At 27.4% G+C, this 21409-nt stretch overlaps 1 protein-coding gene across 4 annotated transcripts; it reads left to right on the plus strand.

The window, feature by feature from the left end:
* The first annotated feature begins 2435 nt into the window (after positions 1 to 2435).
* Positions 2436 to 19375, plus strand: LOC128958730 (insulin gene enhancer protein isl-1-like). Of its 4 annotated transcripts, none has more exons than XM_054304647.1 (10): positions 2436 to 2931; positions 3539 to 3731; positions 8199 to 8370; positions 8485 to 8647; positions 9643 to 9859; positions 9948 to 10017; positions 16321 to 16371; positions 16614 to 16811; positions 19031 to 19124; positions 19219 to 19375. In XM_054304647.1, exons 1-10 carry the CDS (start codon positions 2901 to 2903, stop codon positions 19284 to 19286), a joined length of 1257 nt encoding a protein of 418 aa, XP_054160622.1. In that variant the 5' UTR covers positions 2436 to 2900; the 3' UTR covers positions 19287 to 19375. The 4 variants fall into 4 exon arrangements, with proteins under 4 accessions (XP_054160622.1, XP_054160623.1, XP_054160624.1 ...); XM_054304648.1 differs by having other exon boundaries at positions 9649 to 9859; XM_054304649.1 differs by lacking the exon at positions 16321 to 16371.
* The last annotated feature ends 2034 nt before the right edge of the window (positions 19376 to 21409 follow it).

Here is a 21409-nt window from a genome sequence, read left to right on the forward strand (position 1 = left end):
TTTATATTATATTATTATTATTAATTCTATTATATAAATTTATGTAAAATATTTAAAGATTATTCTTAACATTAGACACTAATTTAGTGTATTATTTGTAATAATATTAAATTTAAAAAAATATTTTTAAAATATATATATATGTTTTTATTCAATTTATACAAATAAATCTCATTCATCAAATAATACTGTATATCTTTAATTTGATTTTGTTTTATCAATCTTCACTTAAACTGTGCTAATGAATCATTAGTAATGATAATCGATTTTTTAAATAATATGCAAATAATTATTATTTTACAAATATAATTATATAAAATGTATAATTTTAGACTAAAACAATCCTAATTTTTTCTTAGCTATACTTATTATCCCTTAATTTAGTTATTATTTACTGGGCTTTAAAACGAATGACTAGTTTTTCATTTGTATGTCTATTGAGAAGACCTGTCTATTGAAGGACAGGTAGAAGAGCTTAGTGTCAACTCTTCTTATAGTCTGAAAAAGGCGTGAAATTAGAAGAATAAAGACTAATCTAAAACAAGTCATTCACTGAAGATATTTATTCTAAGAATTAGTGACAAATATTTTTGTAAAAGTTTTGTACACTCTTTAGGTGTCCAATGGGTTCCTCTCTTTCTTTCTCTCTCTCTCTCTCTCTCTCTCTCTCTCTCTCTCTCTCTCTCTCTCTAATATTAATGTCAATAAGTTGTATGTGATTTATAGCTTAGAAATATTACAAATATATGTGATTCATATAAAAATTTCTATTTTTAGAAATTGTCATATATTTCAAACTAATAAATCATTAACATAGATATTAATTAATTAATAAAAATAATATTTTATACAAGTATTATAAAATTTTAGGATTAAAAAATTTCAATAGTATTCATAAATTATTCAGATAATCATAAAATAAAATTGAAACCATTTTTAAAAGATAAAAAATAATACGTAGTATTTATATTACTGTATTTTACAGTATTTATAAAAAAGTTTTCAATAAAAAATAAATACATTTTAAATACATGCAAAATAGCGTTAAATGTAAGAATAATGTTTTTTAAGTACAATTGTGTTGAATTTGATCCAAAATACATAAAACAACATAAAAAGGTGTCGTAAAGTAACAACACATGGGTTTTTTGGTAGTGTCGGTGTGTATGTATGTATTAGGTCAGTCCTTTAGGTGATTGTGTACTGAGACATATAAATATATAGACAAATACAAGAGCAGCAAATCGGGCGACCATTTGAATGGTTAACATTGTGTGCTTATATTGTGTTAATCGGGCGTTATGTCAAATAGCAATGCTTTTCTGCTTGGATGCCATCCTATTGTCGGTCACCCACTTGTTATTTTTTACGGGCAAAGACTACCAGTGCTTTCTCAATAGTTAGAGTGACAATACCCGGTGCTCAATATGTTTTCACTTGATTGCAAATCTTAGCGCTTTAAGTTTGATGAAAGCTTAGTTGAAATATAACTAACTGTATAACTGTTATTCATGTGACCAATAGGTATATAATGAGTGTTTGATCGGAAAGGTTTGCTTCGCACGGATATCAGGATTCCTTTGTAAAGAACATTACTCTCAATGTTGGTGTAGTGTCTGTCCTCTTGTTTACCGGTATTACCGACTCAGACATACAAAAAGTCATACTCATACACTCATATATATATATATATATATATATATATACAGCAAACAAATTTTCCTCATATTTACCAATCGGTATAAAAATTATATATATAATAGTTGTTTGCGAGACATATAAATATACAGTATATTTGTGTTGATTTGGATGTTTGTTTGTTTGTGAGAGCATTTGCTTAAACAAAATTTTTTTGACTAATTTCACAAAATATTTAAAAATAGCAAAAAGTGCCACAAATTTTGCCTCAAAGGCTTGTTTGGTGACAACAGTCAGTGAGGATTCTCTCTATCTTTTGACTAAATGCACACATATTTGTTGTATTATAGCTGTAATGGTTTTATAAATCTAGTGATATCTAAGTATAACCCGGTTTCAGTGCTGAGGGTAATAAACAGGTGCTCAATAATATATAGCTTATGTATATATGTATACCATAAATATGAAGAGCCAATGAATTAGATCTGATGAATGTCTCAGTTAGTGTCTCTGTATGACTGAGTCCTAGTTTAATACCTGAGAGACTCATAGTCGAGACAATACAAGGGATCGTCAGGTGTTTGGAGACTGTGATGCAGTTCCTCGCAACACATCTCTTGCCATTTCATGTGATATGTGTCTCACATACAGTTGTCTATAGGCGTGAGCGTATCCAATGGCACCCCATATGACTGGTATCGACTTTACAGCGCAACCAACCATTGGTTGGCACAGCATTTGGCAGAAGGCGTTACTAATGGGAGTGAAGATTGCAGTGAGAAAAATGTTGTGGACTAACGCGTGCCACTTGTCCTCAATCAACGGATCCCATACTAAACCTATTGCTATAACCAAATATCAGTCCTTATCGAAGCCAGTGTTCAAGTGCTCTGTCTCCCTGTGCTCTCGTCATTCAAATTATGCGACAAATAAGTGATTGATTAGTCACTGAATACGACTATTAGTGAAAACAATTAGCAAAGGGTTTGTCTAAACAATGACTGTATTGCCATAACATGTGTTGATTGCAATTAATTGTCATTTCATTAAAAGTTTTCAATTGTTTTTATCACATTTTATTGAGTGTTGTTTCCTATTGTGTCATCACTTGACTGCAACTCCCGAAGCATTTCTGGTCATCAGAATTGCCTCCCAAACCAAATCTCATTTGATAACCAGTGTTACCCACAAGTGCTGTCAAAATTTCGCCCTCACTTACAACCGTAGGCATCGGTTCGGCCGCACCGGACAACTGCAATAATATGGCCGCAGATCCGCAAACATCGCCTCAAAGTAAGTGCTAATACACATAGACATGATATATGTGTTTAGAGGAAAGGCAACAAACATTGCAGTGTGTGATCACATCTGAGATACCTTTTTCCATGTGAGCCGGCTTTAAATGATCGGCGACACTGACTGTCATCCAGTGATGATAGCCTGTGATCCCTATCCTTGTTTGAACGCTCGCTTACACTGTAGTGTACAGTCATATGAAGCACAGGCATACCAGTAAGCACTGGTCAATTTGCTGGCGACAAATGGCTTATCAATTCAGTGTCTATACTGTATGTATACTTTTCACTGCTATGCCTGTGCTCTGTATTTGTCATTTAAGAAGACAGTAAATGTCTCATCACTGCTATTATAATCTCTATTATTGAACGTTCACTGTATATATCACTATATTATACACTGTTTTTTTTGACAATTAGTATCGCTTATTATAGTCACTATTGTTGACTATAATACAGTATATTAACCACACCTTAATTAGCTTTTTATATCTATTTATACAATAGAGAAATTAATATATATATATATATATATATATAATAATGTAGATGCAGTTGTGTGACATTGATATAATAATAGGGCAATAATATGATTGATTTGTTAGGGAAATGGCCACGAATTGCACTGTGCGTTGGATGTGGTACTCAAATATACGATCAGTACATATTACGGGTGTCACCAGACCTGGAATGGCACGCGGCGTGCCTTAAATGTGCTGATTGTCATCAATTTCTTGATGAGTCGTGTACTTGCTTTGTCAGGGATGGCAAAACTTATTGCAAAAGCGATTACTTAAGGTATGTCATCATATAATCTTGTTTTCATATCATTTCAATAGTCATAGACATACAGACACTGATGACTCCATGAGCTCATCCATTTGGATAACATACTAAATATTAATATTACATTACACTGTATATATATACTGTATTTATAAACATTTACTTTTTAAAAGATAGTAAAATAAGTAGTAAGCGTTTGGCACCAAAAACTCATTTTTAGACTATATTTTTATCATTAATTACTTTTATGAATAAATAATATATACTCATATCTGTATATTAAAAACAACAAAAATCTATTATATATCATAAATGTATATTACTTGTGGTTATGATAATGTCATACTTTGGTGTTTGTTTAAAAATATATATATAATAAAACAAAAAATTCATACATACCGGTGTAATAAATTTAAAGCATAATAAATCATAAAAAATTTAATTATCTGATTTTGTAAAATAGGTTTTTTGAATTCAAACAACATTTTATAATAATAACGATTATAAAACAACATTTAGCACAGTTATCGCTCAAAAATGGTTTGAATGGCTAACAAAACGCTGAAAACTGTTTATTGAGATATTGGGATGCATTGAGCATATTAATTACTTATAAATATACATTAAAATGTATTAAACAATTTGATTGTCAAAAGATATACCGGTCCCAGACATATGTCTATTGAAAATGAAATATATTATTGCAAATTGCAATGTCTAATCATTAATTTTTATGGCTATATGTCTCACATTTGAACCTCTCTTTAAACACATAGCTTAACGATCGATATGTTTGTAATTAGTATGAATAGTGTTTGTAAATGTCTAATAGATTAGTAAATTACTAAACAATAAGTCATATCAAAATGATATTACTGTTGTGTTTATAGAAACTATTACTGAAAGCCACTTGAAAGGCTTTACAATCATGCGATCCTCTTTACCATATGATATAAGCATTTTATTAATATATTTATCAACATTGATCCTATGAATTCATGATAATAGTTAGGTAATAATAGTTTGTGTGTATAATATGATTAACACATTTCTAAACACAAATAATAATAACGTAAATCACAATAATAAAATAATAATACATTATTATTATTTTTCATAATTATAAGAATGTTATATAAGTTGTTTGTTTTGGTTATAGTAATAATAATAATATGAAATGAAATATAGATCTAAAGCTATAGTACAGTAATTGAGTTAAATGTAAGTGTATTGTAAAGGGAGAGACAGGAATCGATGCTTGGCTTATAAGTAATAAGTTTATGATTCAAACCACAAATTTGTTAGTTTTTTGGTGAGGCCTGCGATATGCCTTTGACTAACCCATCAGTTACTTTGTGTACATTTCATATAACAGAGTGAATAATTCATTACATATATGAATGAATGGAAAGTCGCGATTGTATGCATAGAGAGAGAGAGAGCAGTTAGGCATCACTGGCAGTACAGCCTAAAGCAAACATCATCTTTCATAACATCTTTATTATGGCCTCACTATAGATATGAACGGCGCCAGCGATGAGCCGATGCAATGGTTTTGGTAAATGCATTGGAAAAATGCAATGCAATCACCAAAATATAAGGAATTTTTCTTTTAACCAATGCATACATTTTTAACTGACAATCACTGCCATCACTGGCTTATGACTATTGCCTATGAATGCTATCACCAAAAGAGTCAAATGCATGGATTTACTCAATAGATTGACAGTTGCAGTCATGTGAAGCCATAACCTAATAATTGATGGACTAATCTTTGAAAGTGCTTCCTAATGATCACAACAAACCAGTGCTCATCATATAATACCATACTTTCTCCCAAGTTTTAACACTTATAGAGATAGAAAAAAATAATACAAATATATGTTTAAATTATTGCTTATTATGCGATGTCAGACACAATTACTCGTCACTTAAGTGCCCTTTTGTTAAACATTTTATGAATCAATTGCTTTTGTTGTACCACTTCTTCATTCGCTACCAATCATTATAGTTATATAACTCATAATAATAATAATTATTACAATTAGATAAATAGTAAATGTGTTATAACTTTAAATATCTTTTGTATGCAGTTAAAACTTAATTGAATTGTAACTAATAATTGAATAAATAATTTTTAATACACCAATTCGGGATAAATTAGTGATTCAACAAAAATCATAGCCATAAATCAAAATTTCCTTATATTTTTTGTGAATTAATTGTTTGAGATTTTTATGTTGTTTACATTTGTTTTTTATTTATTTTATGTGTAAATAATTGTTTATATTGTTTTTATAAATATCTATTAAGGACATATTGCCATAAGTTTATTTAAGTCTATAATGTATACAGTTTTATCACAGGTAATAATGTGCGATAATAATGGCATATAATAGACATTTTAATACAAATATCGGTGATGTATATAAAAAGCTAAACTAATGTTAAAGTTTGTTTCATATCTATCACTTGATTGAGAAGTTAAACAATTAAACAATAAGTGTTAGGCATATAATCACAGTTTGTCTCTCATTTATATCACATTTAGATGACAAACCACTCAAAACTTATAGCTTATAGTTTAAACAATATTTTCACAATTTAACCAATTATTTATATATTTGCATCTAATTAATTCACTAAATTTATTTATCAGTATTATATATTTTATTTATGAAATACGGTATAGAATATCAAATTTTTAACAATACAACCATCTGTTAAAATACGATTAATAATAAAACAAACCCTACAATCAGTACTTAAGTTAAACACCCAAACTATTTGATCTCATTTATCAATATTATTACTATAATTATTAATATTAAATGTTATTTATTATTTCTAAGTTAGAAATTTCTAACTAATAATTGTTTATATTGTTTAACTAATACATTTTACCGTAGCATAATATATTGATATATCAAATTAATGTAATGTTATTTTTAACAGTTTGAAGTTCACTTTGAAGTTTGAACTTTGAACTATTTAAACATTAAAAATTAGGCTTTAAATACAAAATAAAAGTATTTCTAGTTTTTATTTAAAAATATTTCTATTTTTGGCAAAATATTTAATAAAATTCATGTCATAAGTTATGACTATAGTATAAGTTTTCGAATCAATATATTTAAGACAAACATATTTTTTCTTATTTTATTAATAATAAAATAAGTCTAATAAAGTAATAAATCTTTGAATGTTAAACCATAATTCATGTATTATACTGAACTGTATGTATGTGTATGTTATTAAGTTAAAAAATTAATCAAAATATAAAAAATATCTATCACTTCGTTTGTTAAAAATATTTATTAAGTATTTTTTTAATAAGAATTTACTCTTTAAAATTATATTATTTGGTTTTATTGATTTTTTTTATTGATTTTTAAAACTTGATTATCTGAACAAACCTAACCTTCAAATGAGTATTTTTTAAGTTTACTATAATTTTTTGAAATATTTTATTAAATCCTTTTATTGATAATTAAAAACACATTAAATAAATTTAATTGTACAATTATTTTTTTGTTGGTTTATTCAAATGTCTTTTTTAAATTCAAATGTTTTTATTTTTTGAAAACACGATTTTCTTATATTACTTTCAAGTTCTTAGTTTTGAAGCATTGATTTTATTACAATATTATCGCTAAAACATATCTCACTATTAAAGAGTAATAATAATTTCAAATTGATATGAATTTTATTGATTAATTATTTCAGCGATAAATAATATTATTAATTTGAGAACATTTTATTTTATTATCATTTCAATTTGATTTGAAAACTAAGTTATTTATTAAATCATTTAAATGCATAAACAATTTCATCATTTATGTAATTCATAGTAATTATTTACGCATTTATACGCTAATTAAAACCATATTCATTTAATTTATTTGTTAAATTAATTTTTGTTAAATATTTTTATTTCTGTTAATACTAAAAAATATCTTATAAATAATTAAAATATCATAATAGAACTTCTTATAGATATTAATTTATTATAATAATTATTTTTAATGTTATCTAAATTGATTTTTTACATACATTTAAGCTATTGTTTATAAAAAAAAATATAATTTAGATGCATTAATCCAGTGCAACAAAAATTATTATAATTTAAATAAGATGTTTTGTTTTGTTTTAACTATTGAGCAACGTGATTTTATTTCTAATGCATTTGAGAGCTAATTGAGGGAACAGTTGATAAAAAGCTTATTTTTTTTATCAATTTGTATGCCTCACAAATGGGTCTCACCCTAAAGTGTCTGTCTCTATATGTCTATGTCTTTTACAATTAGCTTTATTTTTCTCTCAATTTAATGCTATATTTTGCGAGATTTTTGTTGTTGTGTTTTCGGCCACCTTTTCTTTATGAGTGGAAGTTTTGAGAGACTATAATAATAATAATAAGCAAAAAGAGGAGTAAATAATTTCAAATATTGATTATTATTATTATGTGTTGTGTTTAAGGCTTTTTGGTGCGAAGTGTGCCAACTGTTCAAAGAGTTTCAGCAAAAGTGATTTAGTGATGAGAGCCCGCAATAAGATCTATCACATCGACTGTTTCCGATGTATTGCCTGTTCCCGACAGTTGACTCGTGGAGACGAGTTTGCACTCAGAGATGACGGCCTATTCTGTAAAGTAAGTGCAGACACTGTTTAACAAAACAATAGTCGACTCTATTATATAACAGTTGTATAGGTATATGTCCTTAAAAAACTAATGGCACTGTCATTATTTTGTTTGCACCCATAGGCACATCATGAAGAGTTTGACAAAAGCGGCTCAATAGCCGACACCAACAAAGATATTAATACACCAAATGGTCTGTCGTTAAGTAATGGTCCAAATGGACCCAACAGTGATATTAATGGTAACAGCATTTCGCCCAACTCTGGAGCTCACCTTCAAATGGCAGGTAATGTATCTTAAATTTAACCACTTTTACTGCATAACTACTACCACACCATTACTTTTATTATTATTACATTTATTGCCATTATTATGATTATATAAATCAAATTCATTCATTCACATCAATAGACAATAACACATATTTTTATTGTTTTAATGCATTTAGTATTTTGTTATTGCATTTCATAAATTAATACAATATTATATTTAGTAATATTTTATGATTGAAATATTTTCCCATAATTGTTGCTAAAAATTTATTGCATTCAAACTGTTTCATTGTTTTTATTTTGTTTTTGTTGATAATTAGTTAGCTGTATATAATGTATTTCAATCAATTTATGATAATATTAAATCTATATAATGCATTTTATCTAATTAAACATTATGTATTTGTTTAATAAATAATGTTAAATAACCATATTTAAATAAATAAAAAAAAACATTGTTAAAATTATACAAAATCATAATTTATTCAGTATTATATATCTTAACAATTTTAATATTAATCTCCAAAAACATAAATACATATTCAAATATTATACATAATTATAAATCAACCAATATTAATATACAGTATATACTGCAAAATATATACAATATGTTAGATAATAAGTAAAACGATGCAAAAATCAATACAAGCTTTTTAACTGAACTTTTTATTTGACAATTACTGTCATTTAAAAGCAAATATTGTTTAATGTGACGATTGGGAGGGTTTGGTATCTCTCTCTCTCTCTCCCTTTCTTTCTCTCTCTCACTCACTCACTCTTAATGTGTGTCTCTCTTATAATGTTTAAACACCTGATTAATTCACACGCGAGACATGAAATCTGAGTCCAATGTTTGACCGTTGCTTATAACTGAACTAACATTTGCTTAGTTTTCAATTACTTTAGTTTGAAGTTTTGTCAGTGATTTTTCTCAATATATGAAACATTAATTCAAATTCTTGACTAACAAATAATAATAATTATTATAATAAAATTATTTGTTAAGTTACAGCCGAACCCTTACCAATGGTCAGACATCGAGAGGGTCGACCAAGTGTTAAACATAGTGCCGAACATAAGCCGACTCGGGTTAGGACTGTATTGAATGAGAAACAATTGCATACATTGAGGACATGTTATAACGCCAATCCACGTCCCGATGCTCTCATGAAAGAGCAATTGGTCGAAATGACCGGATTATCGCCCAGAGTTATCAGAGTCTGGTATGTATTGTTTTTTACAAAACAAAATTTTATATTTAATAGTCAACTATTTTTTATTTAATAAATAAAAATCATTACAAAAACATAGGTTTCAAAATAAGAGATGCAAAGACAAGAAACGGAGTATATTAATGAAACAAATGCAACAACAAGAAAAGGTATGTCAAATACATATCATTTGCATATTATTATTATTATTTTGCTATGAATTTGTTGTCACTATTTTATTATTATAAAATTAATGCAACAAAAAATATATATTTGCGAAAAATACCAAAAATTTAAGCTAAAGAATAGAGAAATAATAATAATAATAATATTGAATAATTAACAATTGCTATCACGTATACAATGCATGTGATTAAAAGTCAGTCATTGCAACTAAAAACCCAATGCCATACACATACACACCATAGAGAAGCAATAGTACTTTATTTTTATTTTTTGAATTAAGGTTTTCAAGTAATTAACTAATTATTACATACATACACAGTGTTATTATTTATTATGTCATTTTAAGCGTAATAGTAATTATTTAATAAATACAGCAAAAAATAATAAACTTTTTAACAACATATATAGTATATACAGTAAAATAGTTACAATAGTAATATAAATGTGTGTAAAGAAAATAAGCTTTATTTTATAATAGTTCAAACAAATATTAGATTTATTATCGTAAAGATTATAGATTTATAGATAAAACACACTTTTTGAAGGATATGTGGCACTCATTTTTTTTCTCTCTCTCTTTCTCTCTGTTTGTGTTTATTTGAAGTTTGGTTTGCACAACGTTTTTATGTAATTTATATCTTTGTTTGTTATATCGAAAGGATAAGCAGTGTTGTGTTAGGTTTGGTTGTTGGGCTGAGGTGTCTGAGCTGGCAGTCAGTCATTGAGAAGCATATAATATATAGTAGAGAGTAGTAGAGTAACTGATGATTCTTTTCTTTGGTTAAAATAATTAAAAAGACTGAACTAAGAGATTGTACAGACATTGGGTGTTGAACTATATGTTTGATGTGTGGCACCGACTATATTACAACTACTGTATATATATGTGTGTTTGTGCGGAGTATGTCATGTTGTATGGCCTCTGATCTAACGTTACACCACTAACTCATGGGTGACAAAGAACAGTAGCCTAAGAAATGTGAAGACTTAATGTCTAAAAGTAATCTCTGATATGTGTGTATGAAAAGCACTAATGCATCACTTTATTCATTCATTCATTGCCACCAAAATTGTTTGTCTCTTTTTATTTTTAAATAGTAGTGAATATTCACATAAATATAGTCACATTAAAAAAGCGGCAATTTTTTAGGCGATCCATTAAAATCTTTTGTAAAGCTTAATGTAAAGAAAAAAGTCCATTACTTAAAAAATATATAATTGTATAAAAGCAATCATTTTTGTAAATTTGTGTTAAATAATACATACAATTTGATCGGCGCTCTCTCCCGGCACTGTTAGCTTCTGGAGTACTGTTAGCAATGATAGTTTAGTGTGTGGGTAACTGTGCTGAATATTAGATGGTGAGAGAGAGAGAGAGATGTCGATTTGAATACATATATTTATAAATATATAGCAATGTAATTGTATGATATTGAATGGCGGGCCTAATAGTTGAATCTAAATGTATTTGTATTGATAGTAATATATGCCTTAAAAGCACTTTTTCATATCCCAAACCATTCTGTGAGTGTGTGTCTCATAAAGGGCTACACATTAGTGAAATGTTTTTTAAAGAATCGCTTTACACAATCTCTTTGGCAATAGTTGTGCCAACAATTGTATAGACGTATAGATATGCCAACAAAAACTGCATCCCTTTTGTATTGATAAGTAAGCGCTCAAAAAAAGCAAAGAGACATTGCTTTAATGTTGAGCGCCTGGCTCTTTAGACTGAGCTGGTCAACCGTATACCGGTGCCCAATGACTAAACTCTCAATGCTATGCTATGATTGCTTCTATGCTATTGCTCTCCAATACTTAGATCATTGAGTATAACATTTCTCTTATTTTTAATGGCATGCCTTTCAATGCAAACACACAAAGCTTTATGAAATGTAGTAAAAACAGAATAATGTATATAAACTTTTAGTTATGTTATATTATATTATTATTATGTATATATAGAGTCAAAATGTTGTACACAAATATTACACAAATAAATTGGTTTATGCCTTATATAACGAGATTAATTATGAGATATACTGAACACATTGAGCACATTGCCACAGCACTGGCAGCTCTCTCTCTCTCTCTCTCTCTCTCTCTCTATGTCTGCAATGACAGTACAACTCCTACATCCAACTGAGCTCTTTATGAGATTAAACGAAAAACTGCACACAATTTTTGATGCATTTTACCAGCACTCGAATGATGGTCCCAATGGACATGTATCTGCTCTCCTCCCAAAAATACATGAAAGCATTGTTACAATGGATCGGTACCTTTATCTAGTTATCATACCATATGATTGTGTTTTGAGAGGATCGTCCTAAAAGTAAAGCATCAGCTCTTTACTGCAAACATTGAAATTGCTTATCTGTGTTATTAATATAAACCATAAGTCTGGTCCTTATCTACGATATTTCAAGAGCTGGTGTTTTACCCATCTCTCAGTTGGTGACCAATTGGTACCGATAGTACCCAATATAATGATACAATTTTTTTGTCTAACTTTGTTAAATATTAATAGCATAATCATGAGTAACTATAACCTAATATGTCTCACGGGCACTGGTGTATCCCCTTTTCATATGATATTTAAATATAACACTCAAAATTAAATAAAAGAGACTTCATTTGACAATTATTGTGTTATTTTGTATATAAAACATACAATACATTGCTTGTCATCTAATCTAATGAATAGCAATAGCTGTAAGGCTTTGACCATTTGGTCTTATAATACATCTGTATTTGTAACTAATGTTTGATTAAAGTAATACATAAATTAGTTTTTTAAATGAATTTTTTTAAATAAAAAGATTTTATGTTAAAAACTGTCAGATTTGCCGGAAGGGATAATATGCTGTATATATAATACTATTGATATATACAATATATATATATATACAATATATATATATATATACACCTCTCAAATATGATGTGATCTCATCTCATCGGTTTACATGTAATGGTAGGGCAGATGTTATGGGACCAACAAAATTGTTCAAAAAAAAGTCCCGACGCTTCTCCTAATTGTTTCGCTCGCTATTACAGTGTTGGCTCATTCGCTAAGAGAGTGCAACAAAAAGATGCTTATCTTGAGATGCCGTGCCGTGTGGGCCGAAGCCACCGATTTTCATCAAATGCATCTCTAGAGAGCCATATCATTGCTAACAATCAGTCGGCAATTCATTTACAGATAAAGAGTCTCTCTCTCTCTCTCTCTCTACTATTTGTCTGTTCATAACCTTATTTGCACTGACGCTAGAAAATCAGTGTATTCAGTGATTGTCAGTAAAACAAACTGAGCCAACAAAACAATACATTGAAGCTATTTGTCATTGTTATGGATACCGTACCATACAAGTGGCCAAACATATAAATCATACACCAGTTTCACGTGTACTGTAACTATCACTTTAGCTTTAAATAAATGTATGAAACCATCATTTCATATAATGACATAAATTTATGAAATTGTATACACAATATAAACTCGATTTATCAATATTTCAATCATATATTATATTATATTATTAGATATGATTGATTAGCACTATATTTAAACCCTTTTGCATAAATTTACTACAATATTGATTAACACAATCACAATACCATTTCAAAAATTTTAATCTAAGCATTTGCTGATGTATTTTAATTGTAATACTTCTATTTAAGATATATATAATTTTGTTATTAATAAATTATATAAAGTAATAAATATATATATATTTTAAAATAAATTTTAATTTAATAGTTATTTAAAAGCGTTTAAATAAATAATTCAGATTTTATATTAATAATTACAATTATCACAGCTTTTAACTAACTTATAACTACATTTTATTTTTTAACCCTAAAGGTGAACATAAAGATAGAAATTTTTCCTTTAAAATTTATATTTTATTTATATATACATTATATTATTTAGTATATATATATATATATTTATTTATTTAAACTATAAACTATACAATATATAAATATAATATAATATAAATTTATGAAAATACAGTATGATATTGGAGATAAACAAATTTTTAATATATAAATTGCGAAACAATATATTATATTTTTGTATTTACGACGCTTTTAAAAATAAATTTATAATCTGTATACTATATATATATATATATACTGTATATACGCTATAGTATTATATATAGATTGAGAAATGGATGGGACATTAGAAGAAAATAAGTTATAATAATTTTTAAAAATATTTTACACTAAAAGCATTGCTGTTTTAAAAGCTCAATGTTTTTGGACTTCACTGACTTGTCAGTAGTAATAGTAGTGATGTTAACGTAGTATAAATAGTATATATTAAATATAAATATTATTATTATTATTTACAACTTTAAAGTCAGAGTCGGGAGTCTCTATGAAAATATTGAAAACAGGAGAAATGGTTTGTCTATTAGGACCTCTTTAGATGTGAGTCATGTGGAGCAGCACTGGGATGAGTGAAAGACATGAGATGTGAGACATAAGAGAGTGGATGCAAGTGTGAGAATTGGCTTTTCTGAAGCCAATGCACTCCTAATGGCATTCAGTGTTAGACACTATTGAAAGCACTGAAAATATGGAGAGTTTGTAGTGTAAGGTTAGGCCAACCGTAACGCATAGCATATAGATATTAATGCCGCCCCAACTGTGCGCTCCCGAAGCTTATAATACATTTACTCATAACACTAAATGTATGTCTTTTCAGAGCCATAATTTAATTATTAATTTTTTGGCCCAAAAAATAGCGTATGTGTGTTAGTGACTGAAAAATGTCAAAATCTATTTGAACGGGCATTTGAAAAATCATTTGTAATCAAATCAAATACTTTAATGCATTCAACTTCTCTCTCTCTCTCTCTCTCTCTCTCTCTCTCTCAATATATATACGGTATATAACTATACGAATACAATAATTGCCATTTAAGTGAAGATTTTCACTCAAGAGTTATTCAGTACTGGAACTGACAGGTCTGCAACTGGAGATCACACAAATGTTTGGCTAATTGTTGTCTATAGTCATAGCTTTTTTAAAGTATTGCATTTACTAGAGAAATGGCAATAATTGTAATCATAATAGTAATGATAGAGCGCTTTATTACTGTATTATTATGATTATTCATGTATTGATTCAAGTGATGCATTCATAACACAGTTGATGTAAACGTGTAGAGAAAAGCATGTATTCAACTCTAAGTGCATATTATATGTATTGCACAACAAAACAATTGGAAACTCCGGATCCATGAATGTTATGTATGTTATGTATTATAAACACAATAATATATATTGCAATTGAGATGAATGTCATGTTGAGTACGGTCTCAAAACTTGCAGTTATGTCAGTTGTTGGCCCTATTCTGACGCGTGTCTCAATGCGGGAGTGAGACCTTGTGTTAGGCCTGAGCCACACGTGTCTGTATATAAAACTTGGGAATTATCGGCTTTTGTATGCCTCTCAATGTCACAAACTTTGTCTATTATATACATATAGTTTATATATATATATATAGTTCGGCAGTTCATTAAATGCTTTCATTTTTCTCCCAAAATATTAACCATTTCTCTCACATTCTCTTGAAATGTGAAAAAATTATTTGAGGAAAATGTTGTCAATAGTATACATACTATATATAGTTTACTGTATTTGTATTAATATATACTATGAATTCAGGAGACTCACCGACGTTATGCACAAAACTATATTATTATATTATGGTTTGCGTGTCTCATCCCCCGTATATTGATATATTGCACCCACGGCTCGGTTATGGTCTCGAGGATAGTGACTGATAATAATGCATTGTCTCTCATACATGTGGTTGCGCGTAACGCGTGCCGTTCACGTGTGTCACGCAAACCTTCAATTTTTACCTGTGTCAATTTTGAGCTATACTGTAATACTGTAATAACAATTGCATTGGACATAAAAACTACAAATCACAACAATCATGACTAATCATTATTACTATCATTTTGTTTACAAAACTTTAGACTATATTATTATTACTCCAAAATTTTCACAGACTTTATATTCAAAAAAAAAATCTGATGGGAAATTATTTTTTAAATAGTAATAATAATATATTTTATCTATTATTTATTTTATTTCATTTACAGTATAAGTTACTGTATTTTGAACAACACATCATATGCGACCATAAAAGTCAATAATTGTTTGCTTTGATATATGATTTTTTTTATGTTATATAATTTATGATATATTTTTATTTTATTTTTGATAAGTTATATATATTTTTATTATTTATTCACAGTATTCAATGGTCGCATACAGTGATTCTGAGTACACAACCGATTATTCCCCGGTAGGCATACACACCACCAAACACTATGCCTATGCATTCATTTAACTTTTTTATTAATATTTCACATATTTTTATTAATATTTATAAAGACTTCTTCAATATATTGAAAAATTGTGTTAATTTCAATATTTTAGCTAAAATTTACATTACTGTCGCTCTCTATTTCTGACACTACTTGCGATTTAATTTATTTTGTTATCTTATTTAAATTAAAATTAATAAAATAATAATTGTTTGTATAGGATGGTCGACAATTGAACTTATCATCGATGCGTGGCGTACCCCTAATAGCGACGAGTCCAGTCCGTCATGAAAGTCCGATTCAAGTAAACCCATTGGAAGTACAAACCTACCAGCCCCCATGGAAAGCACTGGCAGATTATGCACTACAGCCTGACATTGATCCCAATGCGCCTCACTTTCAACATCTAGTAAATCAGGTAAGAGTCGGTTACAACCAATTACTTGATTGTCATTTTGATGTTATAAATATAATGTCATAAATGTGATGACACAGAGAGTGACCGACTAATCAATTGATGGGTCGGTTTTTATATCCCGTTACTGTCACAAACTCTTTGATGTCTCAAATTGTTTTATTACTGATTTACGCCCTAAAACTCTACAATAACAACAATAACAAACATTTCAATTATTATACCGCTATATATAAATCCGGATCAATAATATTTGTTCAATAACTTTTGAACTTCAAATTATGCCAACAATTGCTTTATTATTATTATTATATATACAGTATATATGTTTGTGTCGCCAAACTTTTAATTTATTGTCGATCAGGTTTGATGACAAACACAAATACATTGCATATATCATATAAAAATCAAAACGATTATGTGATTTGAATATAAATTAATTTTTTTCTCAAAATAAAACTTTAACAAAAATAGAAATTCATTTATATTTTATCTATAATTTATTCTTTGTGTTATTTTTGTATATATTTACTTAAATACAGCCATTGCCTATATATATATATATATATATATATATATATATATATTTGAAAAATCCAATGAGACGCCTACAGGAGCTCATATAGTCTGTCTGTCTTAATCTCTTGACTAAAAAAACTTAGATTAAAATTTGCCGTAAAAATAGCCAAAAGCATATTATATACCAATGTTATATTAAATTGATTATAGAAAAACTGAGCTTATTTTTTAATAATAATATCAATATATAGCCAAAGATCAGCCAATTTTATTATTATATTAAATCAATGATTGAATGAGGAGATCCTCTAAAATAAACAGTGTTTTGATACAAATCCAAAGCCAACATAGGGTTTGCAAAATAAGATGATTGTCGTTGTGATTGCAATATTTTTTGTGACAATTGTTTGCACAAACATTATATGTTTGGTCTAAATCAACAGCCCTTAGGTGGGTCTCAGGAGACAAAATGCCAAACTTTGTCAGTGATTTACTTTTTTTATGTTACTCTCTATTATATAACATAAAGTCCGTATTGTTGGTGACTATCACTGATTGTTGACCCATACATACCAAATATAAACCCAATTATATAATACAAACAAAAGAGAGTATGACTTCAGGCATTCATATATTAAGATTACATTTAGTATAACAGCGTCTGAAGTATTGCCACAAAAAAACACGGATCACTTGAATTTATATTAAATATACACATATTTATCATTTGCCCCTCAGTTATAAAAAAGTTAACTTTACTTGAAATTTGATTAAATTAATGGAAATCATCGTAAAATAATTATAATGTATATAAATAAAATATAAATATAATTTTTATTGAAATTAAATTTGCATATATGATATTTTATTTTAACGTTTGAATATTATAATTTTTGTTCAAAATTATTTTAATTAATGTTTTTTACTATTTTTTTGAATGAAAGCGTAAAAATTATTAGCAATACAGACCTGTCATTATAATATCAAATTTATATAAATTATAGCATTTAAGCTACCAATCAGTGTATTAAATATACATTACAGTCAAAATGTGATAAAATAATTCATTAATACCAGAAAATGCCATTCATTAAAAAGCTATAATAATTATCGGCATAATTACTAAATTTTTTGGATAATTATTGAGACAACGATTAAGACATTTTTAACTGAGATCAGTCAAACAGATAGACATATAGACAGCAAATGCAATATCTATTTGAAACTTAAAATACTGGTTTTATTATCACTTCAATCACATGAGCGGCTCCTTTAAAAATAGCAAATATCTTGAAAATAGTCTGAAAAGTCAGCGGGAGATCACTGCTCTGGACGTCATTCCCAGTGATATACCGACACCTTTTTAAATTGAAATATTGCATATGATATTTGATAAATATATCAAAATGTTAAAAATCGGCTCATTTAACGATGCTTTTGTGTGCATCCATTCAAACATCAACTTTGATAATGTAATGAATGACTTTAAATGAATAATATAACATATCTTTTGGCACTTTTTTGAGGCACATCCATGTATTTTCACTCAATGTTTTTCTCATTGCATTCACTGTCATTCAAATTCAAATTTTATATTTGTTTTAAATATAACGCATATTTTAAAATGTGAAATACAATATTTGTTTTTTTAAAAATTATTTGAGTAGAAATATATATTAAAATAAAATTTAAATATTTATTAGATGCACGGTTATACGGACATACCTCCCAACGAAACATCATTGTCATCATTACATGGCCCTCCAACTGGTCCCTGTACACCAATGTCTTATTTAGGTTTGTTATTATTTTTTTTATAATAAAAAACAAATATTTTTAAAAAATAAAATAAAATTTATGAATAATAACTACAATCCAATTGGTATGACAGATGCCGATCTACACCAACCTCACAGTCATCTCTCATCAGACCTGTCGAGTCCCTGTGCCAGTGATTGAGACATAAATTATATTAATATATAGATAGTTATCTAAAAACACTGTTAGTTCCTGAGAGAAACAATACAAATATAAATATATAAATAAACACCAGATATGAACATATAATACTATTTGTGTAAATTATATTTTGTTTTTATTTTAATCATTTCATTAACTATTATTAGTTTATACTAACGTTTAAACTTATTATTAATAAAGAGTAGCCTTTAATTATTTAATTAAATATTTACAACAGATAAAAACATAACAATAATGTAACACTAATTTTGTATAATTTAATTTCTGTTTGTTATTATTCAGTAATTAATAATTATTTGTTGTCCAATATATTTATCTTATTTTTTATCAAACGAAAAAATGACAAAATATTTAATGAAAGTATTTTTTAGATAAAAATAAGCATTTTATTAAGTTGTATATATTTATACATATAATATTAAAAATTAATAATAATTTCACTAATTATATGATGTTTCTCAACTGAACGAAACAATATTGTAATATAAAAAATAACAATTATATAGTATATTATATTAAATTTGATTTCATTATAGTAAAAATTATGTATAAAAAATATTGTAATTTGTATTTAAAAAATAATAATATTGACTAATAAATAACAAATATTATAAAACGTAAAATTGTTTAACAATTGATAATTTACTAAATATTTTCAATTGTTGGTATGATTTGTAAATGACTTACAAATTGAGTACTTATTTACAATAATATTTTAAAAGCAATGAAGTTTTAAGTCAAATATGATTTTTTTGAAATATAAGTCTATTGTCCATCAATAAGGCATTTGCCACTAATAAAGGTATTAAAGTTATTAGAGGAAAGGCATTCACTTTTTGACGTGTAGTCAATATGAGGTGTGTCAGGTGCTGCTCAGGTGTTGTTCAGGTGCTACTATCATAGTCTATATATTTTTATTCAGTGGGTTCACCTCTTCTAGAGGACAACCACTTCTCAGATAATAGATTTTTAAATAAAAATAAGACATTCAGACATTCAATTCACTACAACATGGCTTTTGTGATACCAAATCTACACAATCAATATGTACACTATATGTATATGTATGTATACAGTACAGTGTAATATATAATATACAGTATATATTCAATAGTGTACATATGAGAGCCCATTGTGTGTACATTATAACTACAATGTATGACATGTATGTATGTCTGTAGGTATGAGCACAGCTGCCTTTTCTAAATATGTATTTTTTCACTACAAAAGAGTCCAAACATTTGCCAAAACTGACCAAAAAAAAAACAGAAAGATTCTGTGGTATAGTTGTTATACATTATATTGATAGACATGAAGCCAACAAAATAAAGGGTTCATCTCTAGGGGTGGTCACCGACTTGTATGCATAAAAACTAAATAACTTTGCAATATCTCTCAATAGTATTGTAATATAATAATAATATATTTATGAATAAAATACAAAAAAATTGTCTGCTATTCAAACAATAATTTGTATATTCAGTGACTGCAATATAATCATTGCATTTTAATACTACTGTACAATACAATAGCCATAATATGAACTAAATGTTGAAATATGGACTCAACTTTTCTTCAGCACTTCATTCAGTTCAATGAGTAGTCGTTTAGAGGTATAACTACTGGAGTCTTATATTATTTTGTGCCCAATATTTATTGTTATTGTGTCCAATACCTCACTAATGTTAGGTAATTTGGTTGCCATTCAATAGCATACAAAGTGCATCACAAAACATCAAATAATTCTGTATTAACAGTGTGACCAACTTCTACCCTTGAATTTTATTTATTGATTAATTTTTTGCTGAAATATTTTTAAAATATTTAAATATATTATAAATTAAATCTTAAATTACAAATCAAAATTCATCATACTTTTAAACCTTTGAATCATATTTATTTTATTTGTTTTATTAAATTTATGTAAATTGTTTAATTAATTATAAATATTGTATTTTCTCATACATAAAAATAATTATTATTATAAATTATTTTTATGTAAATATAAAATGTTATATTAATTTTTATAGAAATTAGTAGACATAAAATTATAAAACGAATTGAATTAAATTGCAGTGTAATTAATATAATTATTGTAATGT

The sequence above is a fragment of the Oppia nitens genome, unplaced genomic scaffold (genome assembly GCF_028296485.1).
Source record: "Oppia nitens isolate AA-2021 unplaced genomic scaffold, nextdenovo-longstitch-racon4-pilon3 scaffold3_pilon_pilon_pilon, whole genome shotgun sequence".
Lineage (NCBI taxonomy): Eukaryota > Metazoa > Arthropoda > Arachnida > Sarcoptiformes > Oppiidae > Oppia > Oppia nitens.

Bases quoted from the DNA above. Each gene is read 5' to 3' on its own strand.
- LOC128958730 (XM_054304647.1), top strand. From the start codon at position 2,901: ATGGCCGCAGATCCGCAAACATCGCCTCAAA. The intron at 2,932-3,538 runs GTAAGTGCTAAT...TTGATTTGTTAG, and splicing joins TCCGCAAACATCGCCTCAAA to GGAAATGGCCACGAATTGCA. The intron at 3,732-8,198 runs GTATGTCATCAT...GTTGTGTTTAAG, and splicing joins TGCAAAAGCGATTACTTAAG to GCTTTTTGGTGCGAAGTGTG.